Raw genomic sequence first — 22,394 nt, forward strand, 5'->3', positions numbered from 1 at the left:
TTGATACTTGAACTATCTCCACAGAGTACAAAAATCTAGTAAATGGGTAGTATTCTGTGGTAGATAAAATATTTCATCAGGTCCTATCATACAGGTCACCTGAAGACTTTGGTCTCATATCATGTACAGCAAAGGTACTGGATTTTAAGTACCAGTTCTAGCATAGCAATGGGAAAATCAGAATTTAAAAAGTATTTTTGAAAGCTATTTTATGAAAAGATTTTTTTTTTGTTAACTGTAGCATTTATAATTATATATCTAATGAAAGAATGACTTGTGATTAAAATTTTTTTTCTGGAAATATTCTGTGGAGAAGAGTTTGATTTGATTATGGCATTACTGACTTTCCTCATAAGGTACCTYAGCATTCATGGCGTCAGTCTGTTGCAGTATGTTTGCATCAGCACAGATAGAATGGAATTATAATGTCCATTTTAAAGATGGAAAACTAAGAAAGGTTAACTGACTCAGCTAAGGCCAACAGAGCAAGTCCTTGTCAAAGGTGGCATTTCGCTTGGGTTCTGTACTTAATCCATTAGATAAGGCAGCTTCTCATGCTATTGAGCCATTCCTCCTCCTGGCCAAAGGTCAGACTGACTGCTCTGCTGCAAGCAGCTGGCTGGCAGGGAGCTTGGAACAACATTAGTGACATTAGTGTCTGCATGAGTGGCACTGCCCCCCAGAGTCATGAACWGGCTGTCTTGTCTTCTAAAAAAAAAGGCCTTTTTTGCCGTGGGATCTGTAATGGATAGGCATGGCCAGAGGCAGGAGAGAATCATAATARCCTATGAAATATTCAAACAATATTTTGGCTTTCATAGCCATGTTAAAGTTGTTTGAACTTTCTAAAGTTATAGTTTGAGAACTTGGCTTTTAAATGTAGAATGAAATTGAAATCCCTTATTAAGTTTTTTAAGTGTCCAAGGCATTTTTAGTTCAGTTTGGTAACATATCAGTACTGCCAAAATTCTTGTAATATTTAGAATAAGGCTAATGATTTATTTAAAATTGGTTCAGGGTCTAACTAATGCTGAAATTGACTTTTTATCACTTTCTATRACTTTGTGGACTGATCAGTGGCAAGTAGACGTTAAGTGCCAATCTGTATTTATCTTACCACATGGTTCCTTTTGTTGAGAATACTTTTGAAATGGAAAAAAAAAAAGAAGTTGTTGGTTTCCCTTGAGTTATACTGAAGCAATGCATGTTTTCTATAGCCATGGCAGAAGTACCTCTGCAAGGCTTATGGGTATCCAGTCCAGAGTTATCTGCTGTTCCTTGTGAGTTAATACTTAAGAAGTGCAGTGAGATTTTCAGGGGACACATACATCTGCCATGTGTTCTCTTGCTTGCATCTGCTCTGAAGAGCAATTACGTCAGTGGTAGTTCCTAGGAAGAGCCCATGGCATCCTTAATTAGGAGAGTACAAGCCTTTCTACAGTGACCTATAGTCTTTATGATTTTTCATTTTCATTCCTACAGACTGGAATATCAGTGATTGAAAATAGAAAAGCGTGATGTTTATTACTGTACACAAATGCTTTCTTCCTTTCTAAACCAGATAATTATCCTACTGCATAAAATATAAATGTTTCCATATTTTTGTTTACTAAAGTCTCATGTTTTACACTRTTAACTGTATAATATGCAGATGACATGCAGTTTTCTGGAGACAAATGCATGTATTTAATGAAGTTTTATAATAAAATCACAGTTGAACTTGTACAAAACATGGCAAGCAAGATGTGCAAATTTAAGATATGACAGCTTTTCATCAAATAAAATTCTTTGTGTTCACATGGAGCRAGGAAGTGAGTGAAAAAGTGCAATTACATTTAATTGAAGTCTTTGTTTGGAAAAACTGCTATGCCACAAAATTAATTTTTGCTGGAAAACAGTTTGCCAAGAATCAAATATTTAGATTGAACTATTTGAACCTGAGGGACCATTGAAAGACAGGTGTATATAGGTTGCCCAGAAATATGAATTATATTTTATTTCAGTCTGATAGGTCTCACACTTAGGTAAGGCTCATATTTAGACAAATAAAAGATCATTGCAACTGAATTGTGCAACATTTATCACGTGTCTTTAGCATCTCTTGTGATAAATAGTACTTTTGTGGTTGAATTTGAGATGACACCCAACAGTTTGTTGGGTGCCCCCTAGATGGACAGTTCAGCTCACTTCCAGCCTGGAAGACAGGCTGCAATGRTGTGTATGAGACACAGTCCACCAGCTTGTGACCATCATTGTGCAAGGGTTCACAAGTCACCTCATGTGWTTGGTGCTTGCTCATGTGTTCCAGCATAGAGAGCCAGATGAAAGTCCTGTGGTGTTTGAACTGATGCAAAGAGCCTTTCCCAAATTCTTCCCTAAAAACACAGGCAGTATGGTACTGTGGCTACTTGAGAAGAAACTCCAGAAGCTAAAATTTTGTGCAGATTAGGGCTTTGATTTTTATTTTCTGTTGTTTTGATTTTCTAAATATTTTGAGAAGCAATTAAAGGTTGCTTCTATCAATCACTACTTAGGTCCTTTTTCTGTGGTGAAAAAGTGCACTTTGTATTTTCTTGCAGGAGAAAAATGTTTTAGTAACTAACCAAAACAGATAATGAATCTGAGCTCCCAGCTGACTTTGATTGGTTTGTGAAGGACTTCCTGTGCTCTGGGGAACTTTGAGTTCTAAAGAAAAAAACAAATTACACATCTCTAGTTCCTGGTTGCTACTCTTTTGGAGAATTGGGGCTGATTTCAGGTTATGGGTGTACAGTTCATCCAGAGACATACAGTAATTCTGAGAAATAAGGTGACAGGTTAATGTGTGCATGATGTGCAATGTAAGAGATACAGAGCTGATGGAAGTAAAATTCTTTTCTTAGATCTAAGTAAGGTAATCTTAATTTGTGCTCTGGTCTTGCAATGTCTAAGGACACAATAGCACAAACCAGGGTCATCAAACTAGATGCAACATGTGGTCTAAAATTCAAAAACTTCAAAAATAAATATAAAATTCAAAGCTTTAAAAGGTAAGTAGCTCTCTAGGGTTTCTTTTAGTGGTCGCATACAAAGTAGAACCTCTAGAGTTCGTTCTCAGATAGTCTAGTTCTGTAAGGGGTGAAGCGGGAAAAGGGGTGAGGGAGATCTGTCAAAAGAGAAGTYCCTTTTTCTTCTAATTATGCATAGTATGTAAATTAGCAGTCTRTTTCTCTAATTTCAGGAGCCCTCAGGACTATACAGGTAGAGACAATGAGACATTTCAGCAACAGAATGTATGAGATTTAGTTTAACTTTCTGTTGAGGTTTTCTACAGGTTTGATTTCAGTCAGCTGGAAGGTGTACTTTGTTTTTTTACTACTTACTTTTATCATGAATTCTTGCACTCAGTGATAAGGCGTGATAGCAGTTAGCCCACTGTGGTCGTGGGATACTGAACATTTTCAGTGTTGGTGTTGGTGCTGCTGCTGCTGGGAGCAAGCTTTTGATGTGTGCCTTAGGCAGGTGGTAGTTATGTTACTCTTGTACAACATTGACCACATGCTTAGGGTTGAATTCAGAAGTTTATTGTGGATATCTGCCTGATCAATAACTAAATGTTTCTAAAGTCACTGACAGTGTGTTTTGCTGTCTGGAAGATCCTCAGTGGATACAGAGGGTTTGGTAGAATTTCTTGGCATATGACTGGTTATATACTGTTACATGCAACAGCTGTGGTTTAGTCTACAGTGAAAGGCATTGTTGTCATGACAGTATAATATAGAGTTGTATAACTGAGGGTAAGCAGCACAAGTCTTATCAGGGATTTTTAAGTGTACTTCTAGAAATGCTAGAGGGAGAGCACATACACTTCTGAACATGTGCTGTTCTTTTATAAAAAAAATGAGGAAAATMATTTCTGTATCTTTTGTTTGAAATAGCTAATCACATTAACTGACAGAAGTTGTATGAGGGCTGCCTTTAGAGTGTGTTCTACTGGTTTGGAATCATATAGTGATGTTGGCTCTTTTGGCTGGGTCCTCCTAGATACCGAAGAGACCTAAGGATATTTTTTACTATTTTAGTGCTCTCTAAAGGTTTTCATTGGGAATGATCCTATTATTTTGAATACTCTTGAAATGCAGCAGGTTGCCAAGGCTGTCAGTGAGAGCTTAGATTCCAGTTATTCATTCTAACAATGAAAATTTGTAAGATGACAGATAGATAATGACTTCACCAAGTCTTTGTGCATTGCTCTGTCATTGTCTTCTGGATCATGTTCACTTATTTGGGTTAGTATCTCAATAATGTTTGCAATACCTTATGTTGAGCATGTCATCAACAAGCGGTGCCTTTCAGATGCCCACCTTGGTTATGAGAGTTTAGCATATGGAAGAAGTGCCTGTAGGCAATGGTGCATATGGGGACTTCATTACCTCCTTATATGATAAAGCCAGTATTCCTTAGCAGAGATATTCAAATCTGGGAAACTTCTTTTTGTCAGCCATGGTATTTGAACCTTCCCTTGAACCATTTCATGATATTTATTCAAATTTGTCTTCGTAGTATTTTCAAATGGTAGGGGGAAGGAGGTAGGAAATGTTGACTGTGAATGAGGGATTTTTTTTCATTTCTGAAAATCACTTGTCATTGGTTTAATTGAGGAGCCCTATAATTAATGTTGCATATTACTGATTGATATCTGTATAAATCTATAAGAAGAATCATTGAAAAGTGCATGCCAAGAGGAATAGAAAATAAATAAATGCAGATAATACTATCTCTTTGTTTATAGAAGGTGGCCTGTGTATGCTGCAATGCATTTTCCTGTGTCTCTGTATGTTTAATAAGCTCAACCCACATTATACCACCTTATGCAAATATGATGGATAATACGTAAAAATATGACACATTGTAGTTCACCTGTTGTGTCAGTGCTGCCTTGTTATTTTAACTATCTTCTGGGTGTTTCTTTTTCAAGTACTGAAAGCGAAGGAACTCAAATAATATAAGTAGTTTCCCACCACCTTTTAGCCTTGTGAAGTAGAAGAACCTTGAGATGTGTGGTATATCCATTTCTGCTGACTAATGAATCATTTTTCAAGATATTGTGAAACATTCAGTAATGTATGATTTTCTGTATAAGATAAACTGTATTTAACTGAAGATAAACTGTGAATTAACTGTAATTCACAATGTGGTTAAAACAATTATTCTTTATCATTAAAGTTAATAATATGCACATCAGCCCTTGATGTAGTCAAAATCAATACTGTAGTTTTGGAGATGTGGTCCCTGGATAGTTCTGTCTAAGTATTGATTTAATTGTCTTTTGTATAAGGTATGAAGCAAATCATGTGCCTCCCTAATATCATTAATGTAGCCTCACAAATGTAGCTACTCTAACTACTCAATTTATGGTTTCTAATAATGCATTAAAAGATAGTACCGAGTTATTTGTAGAAGACATTGTAAAATACAATTGCTTGGTATGCTAGATTTAATTGTGAAAGGCCAATGCCAACATTCAATATATTTTGAACAGTTTACTACGCAAAGAAAGTCTGGAGACAAGAACAAGYCATGAAGTACTAAGCAACTCAATTGTTCATTTACATCAGACGAAGTTCCCCTGGGTCCAGGATGCCGTAATTTGTTGTTCAGCGTTTAACTACTTACCTGAAAATAAAGTGTACTCTTGTACTCTGCCAAAAGGCAAAGGTTACTGTCTTCAATTACTGGAGAAAATAAAAATATATAAGCAGTACAACATGTCTGTTTTGGATGGCATTTATGGCAGTTATCATTACTGTCATAATTTGAAATGTGAGTTAAATAATTTAGTYCACCTTTACTACCTCTTCATTGAAACTACCTTCCCACTATGCCCTGCATGTTTTAGTTAGCTAAGTTAACATTGTAGCTGCTCATTAGAACTGCCTCCTTATTCCTTAGGTCTTATCCCTACAAGAGATTTGAGGATTGCCCTGAAATGCTGAAGATACCAATCCCTCCACGTTTTGCTTTCTCCCACTTTGGAGAGCTCCTTTTTCAGAAAAAGCTCCTTTTTCATCTGTTCTTAAGCGTCAGATTCAGATGTCTACTTTTCTTATTATCCTTTTGGCCTACTGTAGGCCAGGGGTATGTGAGTGCAGAGCCTGGAGCCATGTGGGCCTGTCTAGGTTGTTATTCTATACCACTCAAATCATCACTGGCAGGTGGACGTTTAGGGAGTGTCACTTCCAGGATGAAGAGGTCATGGCTTCTGGTAGAGGAAAACACGGGCAGTGCAGAGGTTCTGAGGGAACAGGTGGCAAGTGGAGTGGTGGGTTGATGGTAGTCCCAGCTGGAGGATTTGTCTGCCATTATGTTTCTTTTCATTGTTCTGGGTGAGAAAAAGTACCGGTGTGGAAAGTTTGTGTGCAATTGGTTTTCATTGTCTCAGGCTTGTGGGAAAAATCGTGATGGAGGGAGCAGTGGGATGAAACTGGCCATGGTGGCAGTGGGTGGGACTCAGTGAGCATTTTGTATGTAACCACTGTCACTTATACACTGTTTTCTTATCTCATTGCTGTTTCCAGTAAATTATTATCTCAACCCATAATTTCTGTCTTTTGTTTCTCTCACCTGAGAGAGAGGTTGGAGGAGAGGGAAGCAGTTAACTGGGGCTTAATTTCCAGGTGGGCTTAAACCACAATCCCTTTCCAAAAACAGTCCTTGAAGATTAGTTCCAGTTTCATGTTTTAACACTCAACTTGCAGTTGTGATAGTTTTTCTTGCACTTTGCATAGTGTTTAAGCACTACTCACCTACAGTCTTATGCCGTAAACTGCCTATTTCATATTTAAGGACACACACACATGCATACTTGGTTTCCCCGTTCCTTTTCTTTTAAGGAAAAAAAAAATCTCCGTATTAATTTCCATTATCTTGCTTCCGTTATCTACATAATGCATTTTCAAAGCAGCACCTTCATACTTTCTCCTCTGATGACTTGCATGCTGAGAGACCTCTTAGTAAATATATGCAAAACTACTTTATTGTGCTTTAGTGTGTGATGAAATATCAACCATGTTTGACTTTCTGCTGTGCTGAGACTACAGCCCATCATTCCAGCCCATACAATTATACTTGACCACTTTGTCTGGTGTTAGGTTTTTATATGAGGCTGTATGAAACAAAATGAGACAGTATGAAACAAAATACAGCACAAATAGGTCCTGTGTTGTTAAAAATAATACAGAATAATACATTTCCTTCATATCAAAATATTCTCATTATGTTACTTTAAAGTCAATGGAGAATTGGCACCATTGAAGTCAAGCCTCTTAGCTGTCTCACAAGGGTGTTTGGCAGCTTTTAGGAACATACTGGTTTAGGAACTTTCATCAGAAGAGTCTGGATGGGGACATTTTTTCCTTTTTTTTTTTTTTTTTAAGACAAAAGAGTTGTTCTTTCAGCAAAGAAAGTGAATAGATTATGGAGATGACTGGTACGTTATGAATATCTTGAATATAGTGTAGACCATTACACTGAAGCTTAGAAAGTTTAAAAAAAGCCCTCAAACTTGTTTTTATTTAAACCTTATCCATCATGTGTTTTCTTAGTTCATAAAATTTGTTCCAAACTTTCTCTTACAGGTAAAAGTGACCCTTTTTGTGTAGTTGAATTGAACAATGACAGACTGCTGACACATACTGTCTACAGGAACCTCAATCCAGAATGGAACAAAATCTTCACATTGTAGGTGTTTGGTTTTGGAGGGTGGAATGAATCCACATTGGGGTTTGGGTGGTGTTTTGGAGGCAAGGGTACGGTGTTGGAGATCAAAGATACTTACTGGTAGTTCTAGAGAATAGTGATGACATACTGATATTTCTAAACTAAACATCTAAATAAGTTTTGAGGATTAAAAACATGAAGAAATATTAGAGAAGTCGTACCATTTAAAATATAAAAATGACAGGTCTGTTTCTTGGAAACCGGTCTGAGTAATGCTATAATACCAGACTCCTGTGAGGTTCAGACAGTTTCAAGGGCCACATCCAGTGTGATGGATTTGCCCCTGAAGTTTTTGAGTGGGGGAGAAAAAAGATACTGTGATTATGACATCCATAAAAATGTGGTTGTTAAATGGCATAAAGTTAGAAATTCTACATGCATTTATACTTCTCTGAAGTGTGATGAACTTCTTTCCACTTGTTTCCATTTACTAGCTACACTTCTCACAATACCATCTAGTACCATACTAGTACAATTCAGCTGTTGGGTAAAATGCAGTCTGAAACAGTTTATTGGGAAGTGATGTGATTGGTTCTTTTATCCTTGTGTTATGTTGAAGACAGTAAAAGGCTTTGACAAAATAGGAAAAAAGTCTTCCACAAACAAAATGTCCTTGTTGTTTGTCTGGCTCAATTGCCTTTCATTTCTCCCTTTACTCTATCTGACTGTAATGTGACACCAATGAGTAGAAAAATCTGATCCTTGTARGTCTCGCTGCTGCTGAAATCAGTAACAATCTTCTGCAAACATAGTAGAAGCTTTAGTTTTGTGTACGCTTGCTTCATTTTATCATACATTGAAATGATATATTTTGCCCTTACTCTCAAAACTTAGTGTGATTTTAAATTTTGCTTTCCCCTCTAGATTTTTCATTCATGTATTTGGCATCCATGGGTTTTCTTGACCTGCAGTGAGCTCTCAGAAATGAATTCAAAATGAAAGAAAAAAATCTTACAGTACTTGTACTTTTCCACAGCTTATGATTGTAGCCCTCATTTCTCTATCAGCAAAACCATGCTAAATTCTTCATTAACGTATTTTTAATTATTTACTAATGGAGCCAATAACTGATATCCTCTACTTCTTGACAGTGTTCTCTGCAAAAGGAATTGCCTGGATTTGTAGAGGACAAAAGACTAATCAGAAATCAATAGAGAACCTCTAAAGGCTTGCAAGGCCTTTTTTTCTATGTACATTTGCATTTATCTTCTGATTTCTTAATTAATTTTTGGGCTAGCTATCCCTCATTTGGAGGAATATATTTTACTGAAGTTAAACTGCTTAGCTTGAATTTGTATTTCATGATAAGATGTTCAGTCAAATATGAGTTCTCGCAAATAATTCTTTTTTATTCAAATAAGGAGTTAGAATTTTTCACCCAAAAGTTTACAATGTACAGACATTTCTTGTGCATACCAACAGAGCGTTTAATAGCTTGCAGTCTTTTTTTTGCCTCAGCTGTGCCTGAGAGATGCATTGTTCCATACTGCTTGTTCTTTCTTGCTGTAGTTTGTTGTATATTTGTAATTAAATGAGGATTTCAGAATACAGAGCTTGTTCTCAGTGCAAGGATATGCTCTTGTAGCTTGTCATTATTTCCATTTACAAACCTACAGATTTCACAGTATTTCCAGTAAGAAWTGCCACAAGGCTAGCAGTATTTAAGAGCAGCTTTTAAAAGCTCTCAGTCCTTCTGCTGGTGGCTGTAAATCCCCCAGTACTGCTCCTTCAGGTCATGCAGTGCAAACCCCAGGTAGGAGGTTTAAAGCAATATCTTTCAGAAAAATTCTGCTGGAAAAGCCTTGCATAGAGAGAGAGAAAGAGAGAGAGAGAGACCACTAACTCTGCAGCCCTTAGAAAGCACTTTGGTTATATGCAGACATGTCTCATTTATTTAAGTACAGTTCTCCTCCATGCCTTAGAAAAATAGGTGATATCTGTGCTAACCTTTTACAGTTTTGTCCTTGGTACCCGCTGCTGTAGGTGACTTCTCTCTTCTGTGTGTGCTTCTCTCTTTGTAGCAATATAAAGGACATCCACTCAGTGCTTGAAGTGACGGTTTACGATGAAGACCGCGATCGAAGTGCTGACTTTCTAGGCAAAGTTGCTATACCATTGCTGTCTGTAAGTTTCATTCACCTGACATACTGCTCTGATTTTTTCCTGCTGAAGGGGGGAAAGAGAGACAAGAAAAAAAAAAAAAGATTTGCAGCTCTGAGTCTGTCATTTCTCAACCAAGGACTGTAATAAGAACACTAAAATTTTAACATACTCTATTCACGGCCATGTTGAATCCCATGATAGTTAATTTTTCCTGACAGACTCGGTCCTGGTAATGAACAGGTACTTGTCAGACTTGCCACAGTTGTTTTGGGTTCTCTGTCAGTTTCAGCAGCTGGGGGTCAGGGGTCACCGGGGGGGGTGTATTCAGTGGAGACTGCGAGACAGACGGCTGTCATGTCCTTTTCCTGCAGATTCAAAATGGTGAACAGAAAGCCTACGTCTTGAAAAACAAGCAGCTGACAGGGCCAACAAAGGGGGTCATCTATCTTGAAATAGATGTGATTTTTAATGCTGTAAGTCTTAACTTTGGGTTTTTTTGTACTGCTAAAGAGTTCAGTTTCATGAAAGCTTTTGTTCTTGATTTGTAGAGAATTTCTGTCATTCCTCATTTTCTCTAAGCCTTGATGTATACTACAGAATACTCTTCTGCCACTGCTTGGCACACCCACTCTTTTTGTTGCTGCTGCTGCTGCTACTGCTGCTAATGTACAGAGCAGCAACTCTTGTCTCTGTGTACGCTTATGTGTCCCAGGCTTGGCAGGCATGACTTTGAAACCTGGTAAATTTTGCAAACTGAAGCCTGTGTTATTGGCAAGGAGCAAGTAAACTTGAAATACTGACCCACATTTTAATGCATAGGTGAAAGCCAGCATACGAACCTTAATGCCCAAAGAACAGAAGTACATTGAAGAGGAAGACAGACTGTCTAAACAGGTAAAGAGTAAGGAAACACTAATCCCTTCCAAAATCCTTAATATCAAGTGAGCACATTCAAATATCTGGTATCATACTGCTGAAAGTAAAGAATAACATTTTCATTACATGTTTGCAAAAGAATATAATAGGTTGAGAAGTCAGAAACAAAATACATGGGTTTATTGTGTCTCCTCTATAAGTTGCAGCCTGATTTCCATGAAATACATGAATAAGAACACAGCTGAAACCATCAGGTTTCACACATATCAGATTATTGCACAGGTGCATGTAAACTAAGTCTTGCATAATTTTTTGCTGTTGAYTTGACCTAAAAGTTCTCCATTTTTTTCAGGGTAAAGAGTCAGCATTCTTTTAGCTAAATTTTAAATACTTTACTTGAATAAGCTTTGAATCAAAGGTAAAAGCAGACTAAAACTCTTTGGAAATGTCTGCACTCTTTCTATTTTCTCGGGATATTTCTGCAACACACAATTGTAGTATTTTGATAAAAAAAATTTAAACTCATGTATTTTTCTCTACTTGAACTACTTGGGACTCAGTTTTCCGTGTTCCACAATGATGTATCTTATATGGAGAGAGTTGGTTGGACTATGACAACAGGATTTTTGTTGTTTTCAGTGAAAAGTCAAAGGTCGCAGAACTGTTTTCTCTTTTTCAGAAAGCTTGTAGACTTGAGCATGGATAAATGCTGGATGAATTTGATATCAGTTTATGATACAGTTCATTAAAAAAACATTTCAAGAAACAAAGTATTTCTTTGTTTGCAATTTTGAGTAATGTAGTTACTAAAGCTGCATTTTGAATAATTATTCCAGCAAAGAAGCAACAAAGCCTTTTACTCAAGATTCATTCTTCTTCCCACTTTCATAAAGAAAATGGCATTGTGACTTTTGCAGATGGCAGGATGAGTGATCATTTTCTGTGCAACTCAGTACATAGTACAAATCGTTGACTGGTTTGTTCACTTTTTGTCATGAAGTGTGTTGCCATTTTAGAGGATTTAAGTGCATTTTCCTGAGTCAAAACCTAGAACTGTTATGTCTTGCATATATTTAATTTGAAAATATGCAGTTTACTTTGGTCAATACTAAAACAATGCTTTCAAAATACATCACAGCTGACAAATTTGTTAGAAATGTTAAATGATGCAGATGTCTTAAATATATTAGAGCTGTAATGTTGCATGGTTTCAGGTTAGTGTCTTGCATTATCTTTTTATTAAGAAAGGCCAACATTTGTTAAGAAAGGCTTAATCATATTAAAATCTAATGGACAAAATAATTTGTGGAATTTTTCAAGTGGCTTTTTACTGTTGAACAATTTATACACCTTCTAGATAGAAATAAATTCAACAAATAGCAATTAACAAAATTAACAATTCTCCCTCTTCYGAGTCTCAGATTTTAAACTAATTTGCTCAATTTGTGAGCTAGAAATCTTATTATTTTCTCAACCTTCACCTGAATTGAGAAAGACAGTATTTGTGAACATGAGCCTCTTCTAAACTTTTTGGGGTTTTGAAACAATTTCATTATTTCATCTTTTTAACAGCTACTGTTAAGAAACTTTATCCGGATGAAGCATTGTATCATGGCGCTGGTTACTGCTGTCTGCTATATTAGCAGTTGTTTTGACTGGGATTCTCCACCAAGAAGTTTAGCTGCTTTTTTGGTATGATCTTCTTTATACTAATTTTAATCACCCCAATGTGTTTGTGCTCTAGACTGAGAGATGAGGCTGTGTAGATGGGGTGGTTTCTTTTTCTTCTTAATTTATTTAGGACTTACATTATGATTATACTGTAAGTTGTGTTTATTCAGTTTTTTTWAAAAGTAATTAAGTTTAAAATGTCACAAAAACAAGATAGAGTGTTTCTTTAAAATTTATAATTTTATATTTATAGTATAAATGTAATTGCTTATATAAGTTACAAGGAGGTGATCCAAATCAAAATAGAGTCAGTGAACTACGGATAATATATTTTAAGCTTCTCATAAATTATTTCCATTGAATTTTGTTTTGTCCCCTTTTATATTGAATAATGACTTTCAAAGTATTTTTTATTATTAATTATTCAAAGGTGGTTTTACTAGATTAAAAAAAAATCCACCAAAATTAAAAAAAAGCAAACTTTAAAACCATTAATACAAACAAACTAGTACCTTTTAGGCAGCAAGCTCTGGTCATAGYTTTTAGTGAGTGGTTTTTAATGAACTAATTTTTAGCTATTTAACAAAACTGTATTTCTTTATGATTATCTTCATTAGTATTAAACTTTATTTTCCTGTTAAATTTTTAAAATTCCAACCGTAATTGTAGATTGCATTGTGTTTCCTAGCTAAATATCTCTTTATTTTAAAAATCATAAGAACAACAAAAAACACGTGATTCACCATTTATTTTTTCATTAGAGAGTTCCACTAGGACTAAAAATGTATGCATGAAGGTACTTTCTGGAATATCTAAATTTATTACATTGGTGGAAATACTCAGATTATGAGCCTCTCCACCATGATTATGAACAGGGAATGGTTTTGGTCTAACTTTGAATAATTACAGAGTCTGGTGACAGTACTTTTTCCTTGGGTGCCTAAAGGTCAGGTGCCTCAGATTTTGAGAAATCAAACCAGGCATTGGAGCAGGCTGTGCAGTAAAATGGGGTATTTTATGTGTGTCACTAAGTGATGCTGTTTTGCAGAAGGTTTTTTTCAGCAGGGCTCCATTTGTACTGTGTTGCTTGTTAAACCACCATGTGCCTGTCAAGGATGGCAGCATACTGCCAGACCTTGGTTGCCGTGTTTGTTGGTAGAACTGGAGATACATGACTGTGTTCAAATAGTCAGGGGGTTTATGCTTCTACTGATGTCTGTAGTACTGGCACTATGTGCAAAGATTAAATATGCTTGCTGCTGTTTGCTGTAGAAAGGCACTCTATTATTTCAGTTAAAAGTTACCAACATTTCGTAGGAAAATGCAGGTTTCAACATAGGACTCAAATGTTCATATCACTGTTACTGCCTCAGTTAGTAAGTACTCATCACTCCAAATTTGATTTTAATAAGGATATAAAACATTCACCTTTTGCCAGTGAAAGAAAGGAAAATGGAAAGACATCCTAGTCTTTGGGCAAATTAAATTTTTTTTTCCATGGTGCACTGCTATGACCATGGAAGAAGTGTTGCTCTTAAATGGTAATTGTGGTCATAGAAAAAAATCAGTGATATAATAAGTAGTAGTACATAAAACAGATAATTTGAGTAGGGAGGTCGATAGTCCATACATGTCATTATTGTAGTTACAGTGTATTGCATGTAGAAACATGTTCCTGATTATATTTTTACAGATATATTCATTTTTCATACCTATGTATATAGAGAGACATATTTATCAAAAGACTGATTTTCTTGGTTTCCTACCAGTATTTGTTTTGCCATGTAGGTGTTGCAGTAGATTTTAACATTTACATCAATCACAGCAATCAGTGCTGTGATTGTACAAATGTATTCCTGTTTCACATCCAAAATTCATCTTGTGCTTTTTGACCTGATGTTATTCTCTCCAAGGATCAAAATATTCCTCTGTCAGGCAAAAGAAATTTTTTGCTAGCCAAGTCAAATATATGTGGATTTTTATCATGATTACAAGCTTTGGGTTTAGWTGGTTTCTGGACTTTTATAGGCTCTTGAAATCTTGAGAGTGATCCACTTGCTTGTGTTATGATGAATTATACTTGCACTAAGGTTGCATTTGAATTTAATAGAGTGTATAAAATAAATGTACCTATATTTTTCATTTTCATCTCTTTACTATTATACAAATTATGTCTCCTCTTGATGTTGCCTCCTAGAGGTTAGAAATGTCACAGTTAAATGTCAGTGCCAGAAAGGAGATGATAAAAAGGCTGTTCTAGAGGTTTCCATCTCTTTAGACAGACTAATAAACAATGTGAAAGAGGTAACGTTTTTAATTAACCATTTCTTCCATCCTGTTGGATTTGAATATTGTTACCCTGATGGGTAGCATCTTGGTATAGAGTTACAGTCATCTCACCTAAGTTGCATATGTGGGTGTTGAATTTTGTATCTCCCAATACCCCACGTCCTTGGCATGACAATTACAGATACTTTTTTCTAGTACCTTACCGTGTGGATTTTCTTTGTTATGGGGACCACACTTGAAGGGATTCTGGCAGAACAGCTCAGTTTCCAAAAATGTAATTAGTGAGATAGATCTGGAAAGGATCTATARGTTTCAAACCTATAGGTTGCAAACMTATAGAAATGCTTGATTAATATGGTTGCTATAACCTGCTACAGTTACCTGCTTTATGTGCCTTATGCACTCTTCACTGCTGTTCTTTTTAAAGTCATTCTCCTTGGAGAGTCACTCTGTTAGTCACCAATGAACAGTGTTCATTGAAAGGGCTTGCTGATAGTTTATACTCCTGAGCTTACCTGTTTCAAACTTTTACATTATTTAGGACATTTTAGGTRCGGAAATGCGGTGTTAAAGTTTTAGGATAATTATTTCCAAAATCTGTCCAAAGGCATCAGCTGAGTGACCAGTGTTGCCTATGCTGTGTRCGGAAACTAGAAGTATTCAATGTTCCAGATCACTTTTCCTCAACTAAACAGTATTTCACCTGTTTCTGTGCAACTTCTTAAGTTCMTCATCTTCACTGGGGATTTTGTCTGATATTTCTTAGGGTTTTCACTCCATTTTGTTTTTCTATGCTTTGGTAATTCAAAGCAGAAGAAAAATGCCTACCAATATCTTTTCTTAAAAAAATATTTTCAGGCTGATATAATTGTGATGTATTATTGACTGTTAATTTTTCTGATATTCAAAGATATTATTAAATAGCTCATGAACCGTGGGTTGGTCTGGCTGGCACATGACTTTGGCCTAGAGTAATTAGAAAATTCTATAGTCTCTCCTGTTTTTTGTATTTATTTCCTCTTAAATAAGGGAAGTCCATAGCAACATTAAGTTAATATTTCTGTTCCAGAACCGCTTTATTATATCACATGTCCAGAGACTGATCAAGAATGTGTTATGTACTTAATTTATGATTCTTAAGCACCTAACTACAGTGGAAAAAAAACCAGAACATCCCAGCCTTTGCAATAAAATCACATTTTTCTGGGTTTAAAACAGACCTTTGCAGTATTTAGCTATTTAGCAGTTTTTGGTTTTTTTTTTTTGAATTTTTTTTTTTTTAAATTTGGTAATTATTATGGTACATTTCAAGCAGAAGAACTTCAATAGGGTATGCAAAAGTGGATGCTTTTTCTTCATATTAATCCCCTGTAGGCACTGAAATATGTGCTAAATTTGGCCTAATTTCCATCAGTTTCTTGACCACATATTTGTGGTATTATAGATGTCAGTAGGTGCAACATGAGGGGAAAAAAGTGTGTAGTCTTTTTTTCCARTACTAGCATTTCTCATTGTAATGAGCAGAAAAATAATTGGACAAGGAAGCTATCAGGAAAAGGACACACTTCAGTGTGAGCCAATGAATTATTTCATGGGACAAACTTTAATCTTGAAATGTGATTGTAGATAATTTGTGCTACCATCTGTCCATTTGGAATTCTTTTAGCCATTTCAGTCATTATACAGTAAGTACTGCTGTGTTTAACATTAACATTTGATACACATTTAATTTCTGTACTGCTCTGTGGTCCTTAGGGAGCTTTACTCTAGTGCTACATGAGAGAGACAAAGTATTGATCAGTTAACATTTCAGCTATGTATGTTGCAAAATTAATGAAAATGCCAGACAAAAATGTCAGAGTGCACAAAAAGGTAAAATTTAAATTTGGTAGTTTAATGAAAAGTTTAAGATGTGCATTATCAAAAATGTCCCCTTGCCTTTAAACTACTTTTCATAGTTGAGTAACTAAAGAGAACCACATATTTTACTTGAAGGAGTACTGAACATGAAATATGAGGGAATATATAATCTTCAAATTATTTGGTATGCCAAAATGGCCTCAGTAAAGTACTTAGTTGCCTCTTTGAACGTTTAACTGTTACTCTTAACAGTTTCTCTCTTGGAAATGGAGTGCCCTCACCCCAATCAACACACGTTAGCCTCAAATTAAAGCTTCCTATGAACACACTCTCCTATTCCTGTTTTTATTCCGCTCACTCATTCTATACGTTACATGCATGCACATAGAAAATAGTTTTCTTCTTTCTTAGCCTTTCAAATATTGATAAAATGACTCTCCCTGCATCCAAGTCATTTGTCAGGTCTAACTCACCTTCACTTTGTCTTCTAACATTACAGAATTCATGTGTGAAAATGACATAATAGTGTCCCTAGCTTTTGATTAAGTGTTAGTTCTCTTACACATATGCCATTTAGGAGTGGAGGTGTCACATTAATTAATTGAAGAGGAAACAAGATTGAAAAGACCGGGTTCCTAGAAGGAAATGAGACAGTAAAGCAATTTTGTCAACTTGCTTAGCTTTTCCCTGTTAAAAGGGGAAACGATCACTATTGTGTATTTTGGAAGCAATGTTCACTCAAAGATGAAAGACAAAGATTATTTTTTCAGGGAGAGTTCATATGACACCATCAGGACTTGGAATGTACTTGTCTTAATTATTACATATTTTCCCTTTTTTTTCCAACTTCAATTGTAAGAGAATCAGAATTTCCAGATATATTAAAAGACTTGTAGATGTTCCCATATGGGATACTATTATTGAGGATACAACCTTCAAATTGTTTTTTACTGAACCTGAGTGAAATATATCATCAGATTATYTTTGTCACCTCTTGTCTAGAATCTGAAATTTGAGTAAGTGCTGKTTAGGTAGTTGCAAAAGGTTTCTTTTGTCTCCCCCAAAAAAAGCCTTTCCAAAATTTGTTTTTGCTGTCAAAACGGCCTGTTTCAAAAGAGAGATTTGCAGAGGTAAAGTGACATAGAACTTYGAGGTAAAGGAACAAGATTAATTTCTGATGCAGGTTACATCCATGTGCAAGAGTCTTTCAGCTTTTTGTCAGCTGTATCTTCACCAGCAAGTTAGAAAAGGAAGTAGATCAGATTGTGGTAGGGTTTGGTGAGGTTTTTCCTCTAAAGTAAAGCAGACGTAAAGTGGTCTAAGTTCTGTTTCCTCTTTCCTAATTTTGTGTGTATCAAGCAGAAATTATGTTGGACCTTTGCAAAATTTCAGTGGAATTTGAGCTTTTTGCAATGCTTAGCTATATTTTGTGCCAGGTTTTAGAAAGTGGGATAGTAAAGAAAAAAGTAAAAAGCAGAACCTGTTGTGTATGACCATAGAGCTCCATTAGCTATTATACTGAAGGAACAACAGCAACAGCTATGATTCAAAAAAACACCTCTTAACTATAACAAATGAGGAATGACGCTGGTGTGGAAAAACTGGTGTCATCAGTCCATATGCTTTGTTTCACAAATTATGTGTTTGCAAATCCAATCTAAAGAAGGCTGGGGAATACCAACACCTGTAAAAGCTTCTTTTAGTATTTTATTTTGTTTATAAAAMGTCACTTTCATTTTACTTTCTTCACTTAGTGAATGCATACTTGCTGAACCAGTTTAGAAGTGAGATTTACTGTCCAAGCCCAGATCTGGTGCTATTTTCATTAATGTARAACATCCTATGTGCTGCCCAGCTGATGTTCCAGTAGAGTATGTGTCCATCTTAGGTTCTCTGTCATTTCTGCCATCACCATCCAGGTGACTGGGGTGCCCACCCAAGGGTGTCTAAAATGGCACCACCTCTACCTTTAAGCATTTTAATTGCTCCCTTAGGTATTTATTTTACTTGAATGTATATTTCAGGTACCTAACTAGGTACCTAATCTTAAGGTGTTAAATCTCAAAAACACCTCTGCAGTGTGGGGAATTTTTCCTTATTTTGTGATCTATCAAACAGGAATAGATTGTTTGATAAACCAGCACAGAGCAATGGTATCCCAAGTCTTAGACTTTTCCTTCAATACCAGACTATTCTTCCTACCTGTTTTCCTTGGAAAGCTGACAGTGTTCTGAAAGTATTTAATTAAAAAATCTTTTCAAATGCTATTATAGCTTGATACACCAAGAAGTCTAATACACAAAAATGTGGTTGATGAAAAATTACAGAAGTTGACAAAAACTTTTTTTWAAACTTTCCTGTATTTACAATTAAAAGAACTGAAAAGTTCTAAAAACAAGCTAAGATTTCCTGCTGAGGCAGTGATGTCACTAGAAATCTGGGCAGCCAATTTGTGTGAGTTGCAGTCTTGCTCTACCCAAGGTGTGTACAAGGCAGTGCCCTWCTGCCTGGTGTTACTGGAAGGGTTGCAGAGTGGACCATTGGGCCCCCAAAAAGGGCTTGCATTACGTCACAGATTCTTACTTGCACTCTCCTTTTGAGTGCATAAAACTGTGCTGAATGAAAAGTTTTGCATTTAAAGGAATTCAGACATCACTGAATTTGGGTGATTATTAAGTAATTTGGGAATTCTAAGGTAATTGTGTACCCTATCATCCTTGGGTTCTCTGAGATGCTATTCCACAGTCATTGCAGGAGATCTCCAGGATTAAACTTCCATTACTTAGATACCTCATAGGATTGCGTTATAAGATATCTTACTTTTTCATCATCTTTTAATGATAAATCATTATGGGAACCAACATATCTTAAACTCATGTTACCAAGAGTGTTTTACTTTTTATTTTCRTAACAATAGGTATTATAGTGGATCATTGAAGTGAAAGGACTGTAGAAGACACTGATTTTGCTGGGCCATTCAGTAGTTGAAGTGATGCAATATAGTGGTTTTGCCAAAAGTCACAGTGTATTAACAAAAGAAGCAGATTTTTTGTGTTTTGGTAAGAAAAGCCAAGTAAGGTGAACAAGACAGAGAAGCAGTGCTTCAGATCTTCTGAAAATAGTGTGCAACAGGCTTAGAAAGGASAGCATGTTCAGAAATTAAACTGCCAGTTTCTTCCTATTTCTCCTTAAGGAATCTTCAGTGAACTTATCCCTATAGAGTAATTGTTTATTAGGTAAACTGGTAGGTGATGACATACGTGTCTGGGTGGAAGAATTTCGTAAAAAAACCAGTTCTTTTCAGTGCACTGGATTTTACTGGAGTGAAAACACTTCAAATATTTCAAATATGCATAAGAAATGTATTTGTCTTGCTTATATTGTTTTAACTCACAATTTCTTCACCCTTGTGAAGAARATACTCTTGTAGCTTTAGCCACATTACTTGTGAAGCTTGCGTGTTTGCAATGGCCTGTCTTGCACACTACCTCGTGTACTGGTTGTGGCAATATAAAGAGGAGTAAAAACTGCCTCAAAGATAATTTTATTTAAGTGTCAAAGCAAGAAACAATGTTGTCTAGATAGTTTTTTAATATGTGAAACATTCAAGAGTGTGGACAGAATGTTAAACTTTTACCRAGTGTCATGCTTAAATTGTTTAACTACTGCAGAAAGGAGAATTTCAGTTGACCTTGAATTAAAAATCCTGTACATATCATAACCACTTGTTCAATAAAAGCAGCATTTTTTATTCTTTATTTTTAGTTTAATTACTTAAAAAAATAGGTGTTTATACTCCAAATCTGTTCAATACTTTGCAATAAATAAGGTGACATAATTTAAAAGCATTGTTTATTTTGGATTCAGGGGTAGATTGTATTTATTCCAGGGTGAGTATTAATACTTATCCAGTAGAAAAAACTGGACCCCATTTGTTACTGAAGAGGAAAAATAAAAAAGAGAGCCTAAGGAAACTAATAGCTAAAACTAAAATAAAACTAAAAGAAACCTAATAGCTATAAGCCAAATGGCTGCAGCTGATATTGAATAGACTTACAACTGTATTGCAGATCTGTGGTTTGTAGATTTCCATGAATAGCATCTACACTATTATTGTAGCTCTGAAGTTACAAGAGTTACTGCTTTCCAGGGTACAAGTACTTTATGAAGAACCCACTGATTTTCAAAAATTAAAAAATTGACATTATTTAGTCTTATTCATTTGAGAGTGACCACTGCTGTCACAGCTGTTCTTAGCTCTGCAAAGTTATCTGTTAAAACTGGTATTATGTAATTGGAACTTTTGGTCATTCCTTACATTTCTCCTCAATTCTTTAATACCCAGTGTCTGTTTAGCTATTCTTGCTCTGTTTCTTTCTGGTGCTCATTTACAAGAGAAGAAAAATCTCTGCCTTATCTCAGACCAGAAGGCACAGGTATATGCACCTGAATCTTTATTTTTCAATGACAAATTCTTCATTTTACAGGAAAAGGGTTTTTAATAAATAAACCCAGCTAATTCCTTTGAAGAYGAGTCATCAATACTGTAAGGGATACCAATAATGTTTATATAAGCACATTTTCTTAAAAAAAGAAAGATTAGGTAATTTTTGCCTTGTATGCAGGGTTTTTTTTTTTTCTCTTTTCTCTTAAAGAAGAAATAATACCAGCAGATAGTATATTCCTTTAACATGAGTTAATTTTAAAAGTAGGTATTTTGATATTTGCCACCTTATTAATTACTGATTGCTTAAAGCACCATTGTTAGCAGAGGGATTCTGAGTTAATAAACACATCACAGGATTAGTATATAAAACACAATATACTATTCCCAAGACAATGATTACCAGCATAAGACCACATTAACAGCACTTAATGCTTATTCCTTAAATGCTCTTGATTTTAATCTGTTGGAAATAGTATCATAATATTGTAGCGAGTAAACCTAGAATTGTATTGGAGTGATTTATTTTACAGTAGAGGTAGCTAACACCTTGTTTGAGCTTTGTTTCTGTATTATAACATTCCCTTCATAGCACTGCAGCTTCACATCAGCCTGAATACAGGTTTTAAAGCTGAATATTAAGCTTCTTTAACACAACTCCAGTAAAACACATTTAAAAAAAAAAAGAAGTTACTTCTTCATCACAGTCTGTTAGCTGGAACATTTGGAAAATAACTTCAGTGTGCTGGTAGATCCTTATAATGTAGTATTTTCATATTCAAGAATTGCTCTGGGTGTGATTTATGGAGTTTTAACCTTTTAAGACATTTCTGCTTTGCTCTAAGGGTACTTCAGGTTTTTATTAGCTCCTTTGATTTCACCAGTAAGAGCAAGATACATGTCTATAAATTACTGATTCATTGGAGCATATTTCTTTGCATCAGAGTTGAGAGCTCTGTTAGCCCCGTGCAATGGATAGTGGGCCAGTCTGGAATTACCTACCACAGCCTGGACTGCCCACCCAGGTCAGGCACCCTTCTGCCTTTCCTCTGGAGCACCTGTACACCTGCAAACTGAACCATGCCCCATTCAGTCCTGCAATAACAGCTCTATTGTTGCATTTTCTGAGGGAAAATTATTCCAGTTCTACTTCTGAATTAAAAGCAAGGCTGTTATTACTCAAGGGATGTTAGGCCTCATGCTTTTTTGAGAAAACAAATTTGCTGTAACTTTATCTGTAATTTAGTACCACTTGGGTGCAAATAAAGTCTACATTGTATAGAATGAGAGGCAGAAAGAAGGGTTTGTTAAAGCCATAAAATGGTTGGGTAACCTCTGTATTTCCAAAAGCAGCCTTATCAAAGTCATAGGTCAATTATAAAAAAAAAAAAAA

General features: G+C 35.6%; 1 protein-coding gene across 1 annotated transcript in view; it reads left to right on the forward strand.

The window, feature by feature from the left end:
- MCTP1 (multiple C2 and transmembrane domain containing 1) overlaps nucleotides 1-22,394 on the forward strand; it is a 155,645-nt gene that overhangs the window by 49,067 nt on the left and 84,184 nt on the right. The window contains exons 10-14 of the mRNA XM_057372836.1: nucleotides 7,617-7,719; nucleotides 9,780-9,882; nucleotides 10,233-10,334; nucleotides 10,681-10,755; nucleotides 12,310-12,429. Coding sequence (XP_057228819.1) covers nucleotides 7,617-7,719; nucleotides 9,780-9,882; nucleotides 10,233-10,334; nucleotides 10,681-10,755; nucleotides 12,310-12,429 — 503 coding nt within the window. The remainder of the gene's footprint in view (nucleotides 1-7,616; nucleotides 7,720-9,779; nucleotides 9,883-10,232; nucleotides 10,335-10,680; nucleotides 10,756-12,309; nucleotides 12,430-22,394) is intronic.

The sequence above is a fragment of the Malurus melanocephalus genome, unplaced genomic scaffold (assembly GCF_030028575.1).
Source record: "Malurus melanocephalus ecotype Western Australia unplaced genomic scaffold, MMel_1.1 scaffold_7, whole genome shotgun sequence".
Classification (NCBI taxonomy): Eukaryota; Metazoa; Chordata; class Aves; order Passeriformes; family Maluridae; genus Malurus; species Malurus melanocephalus.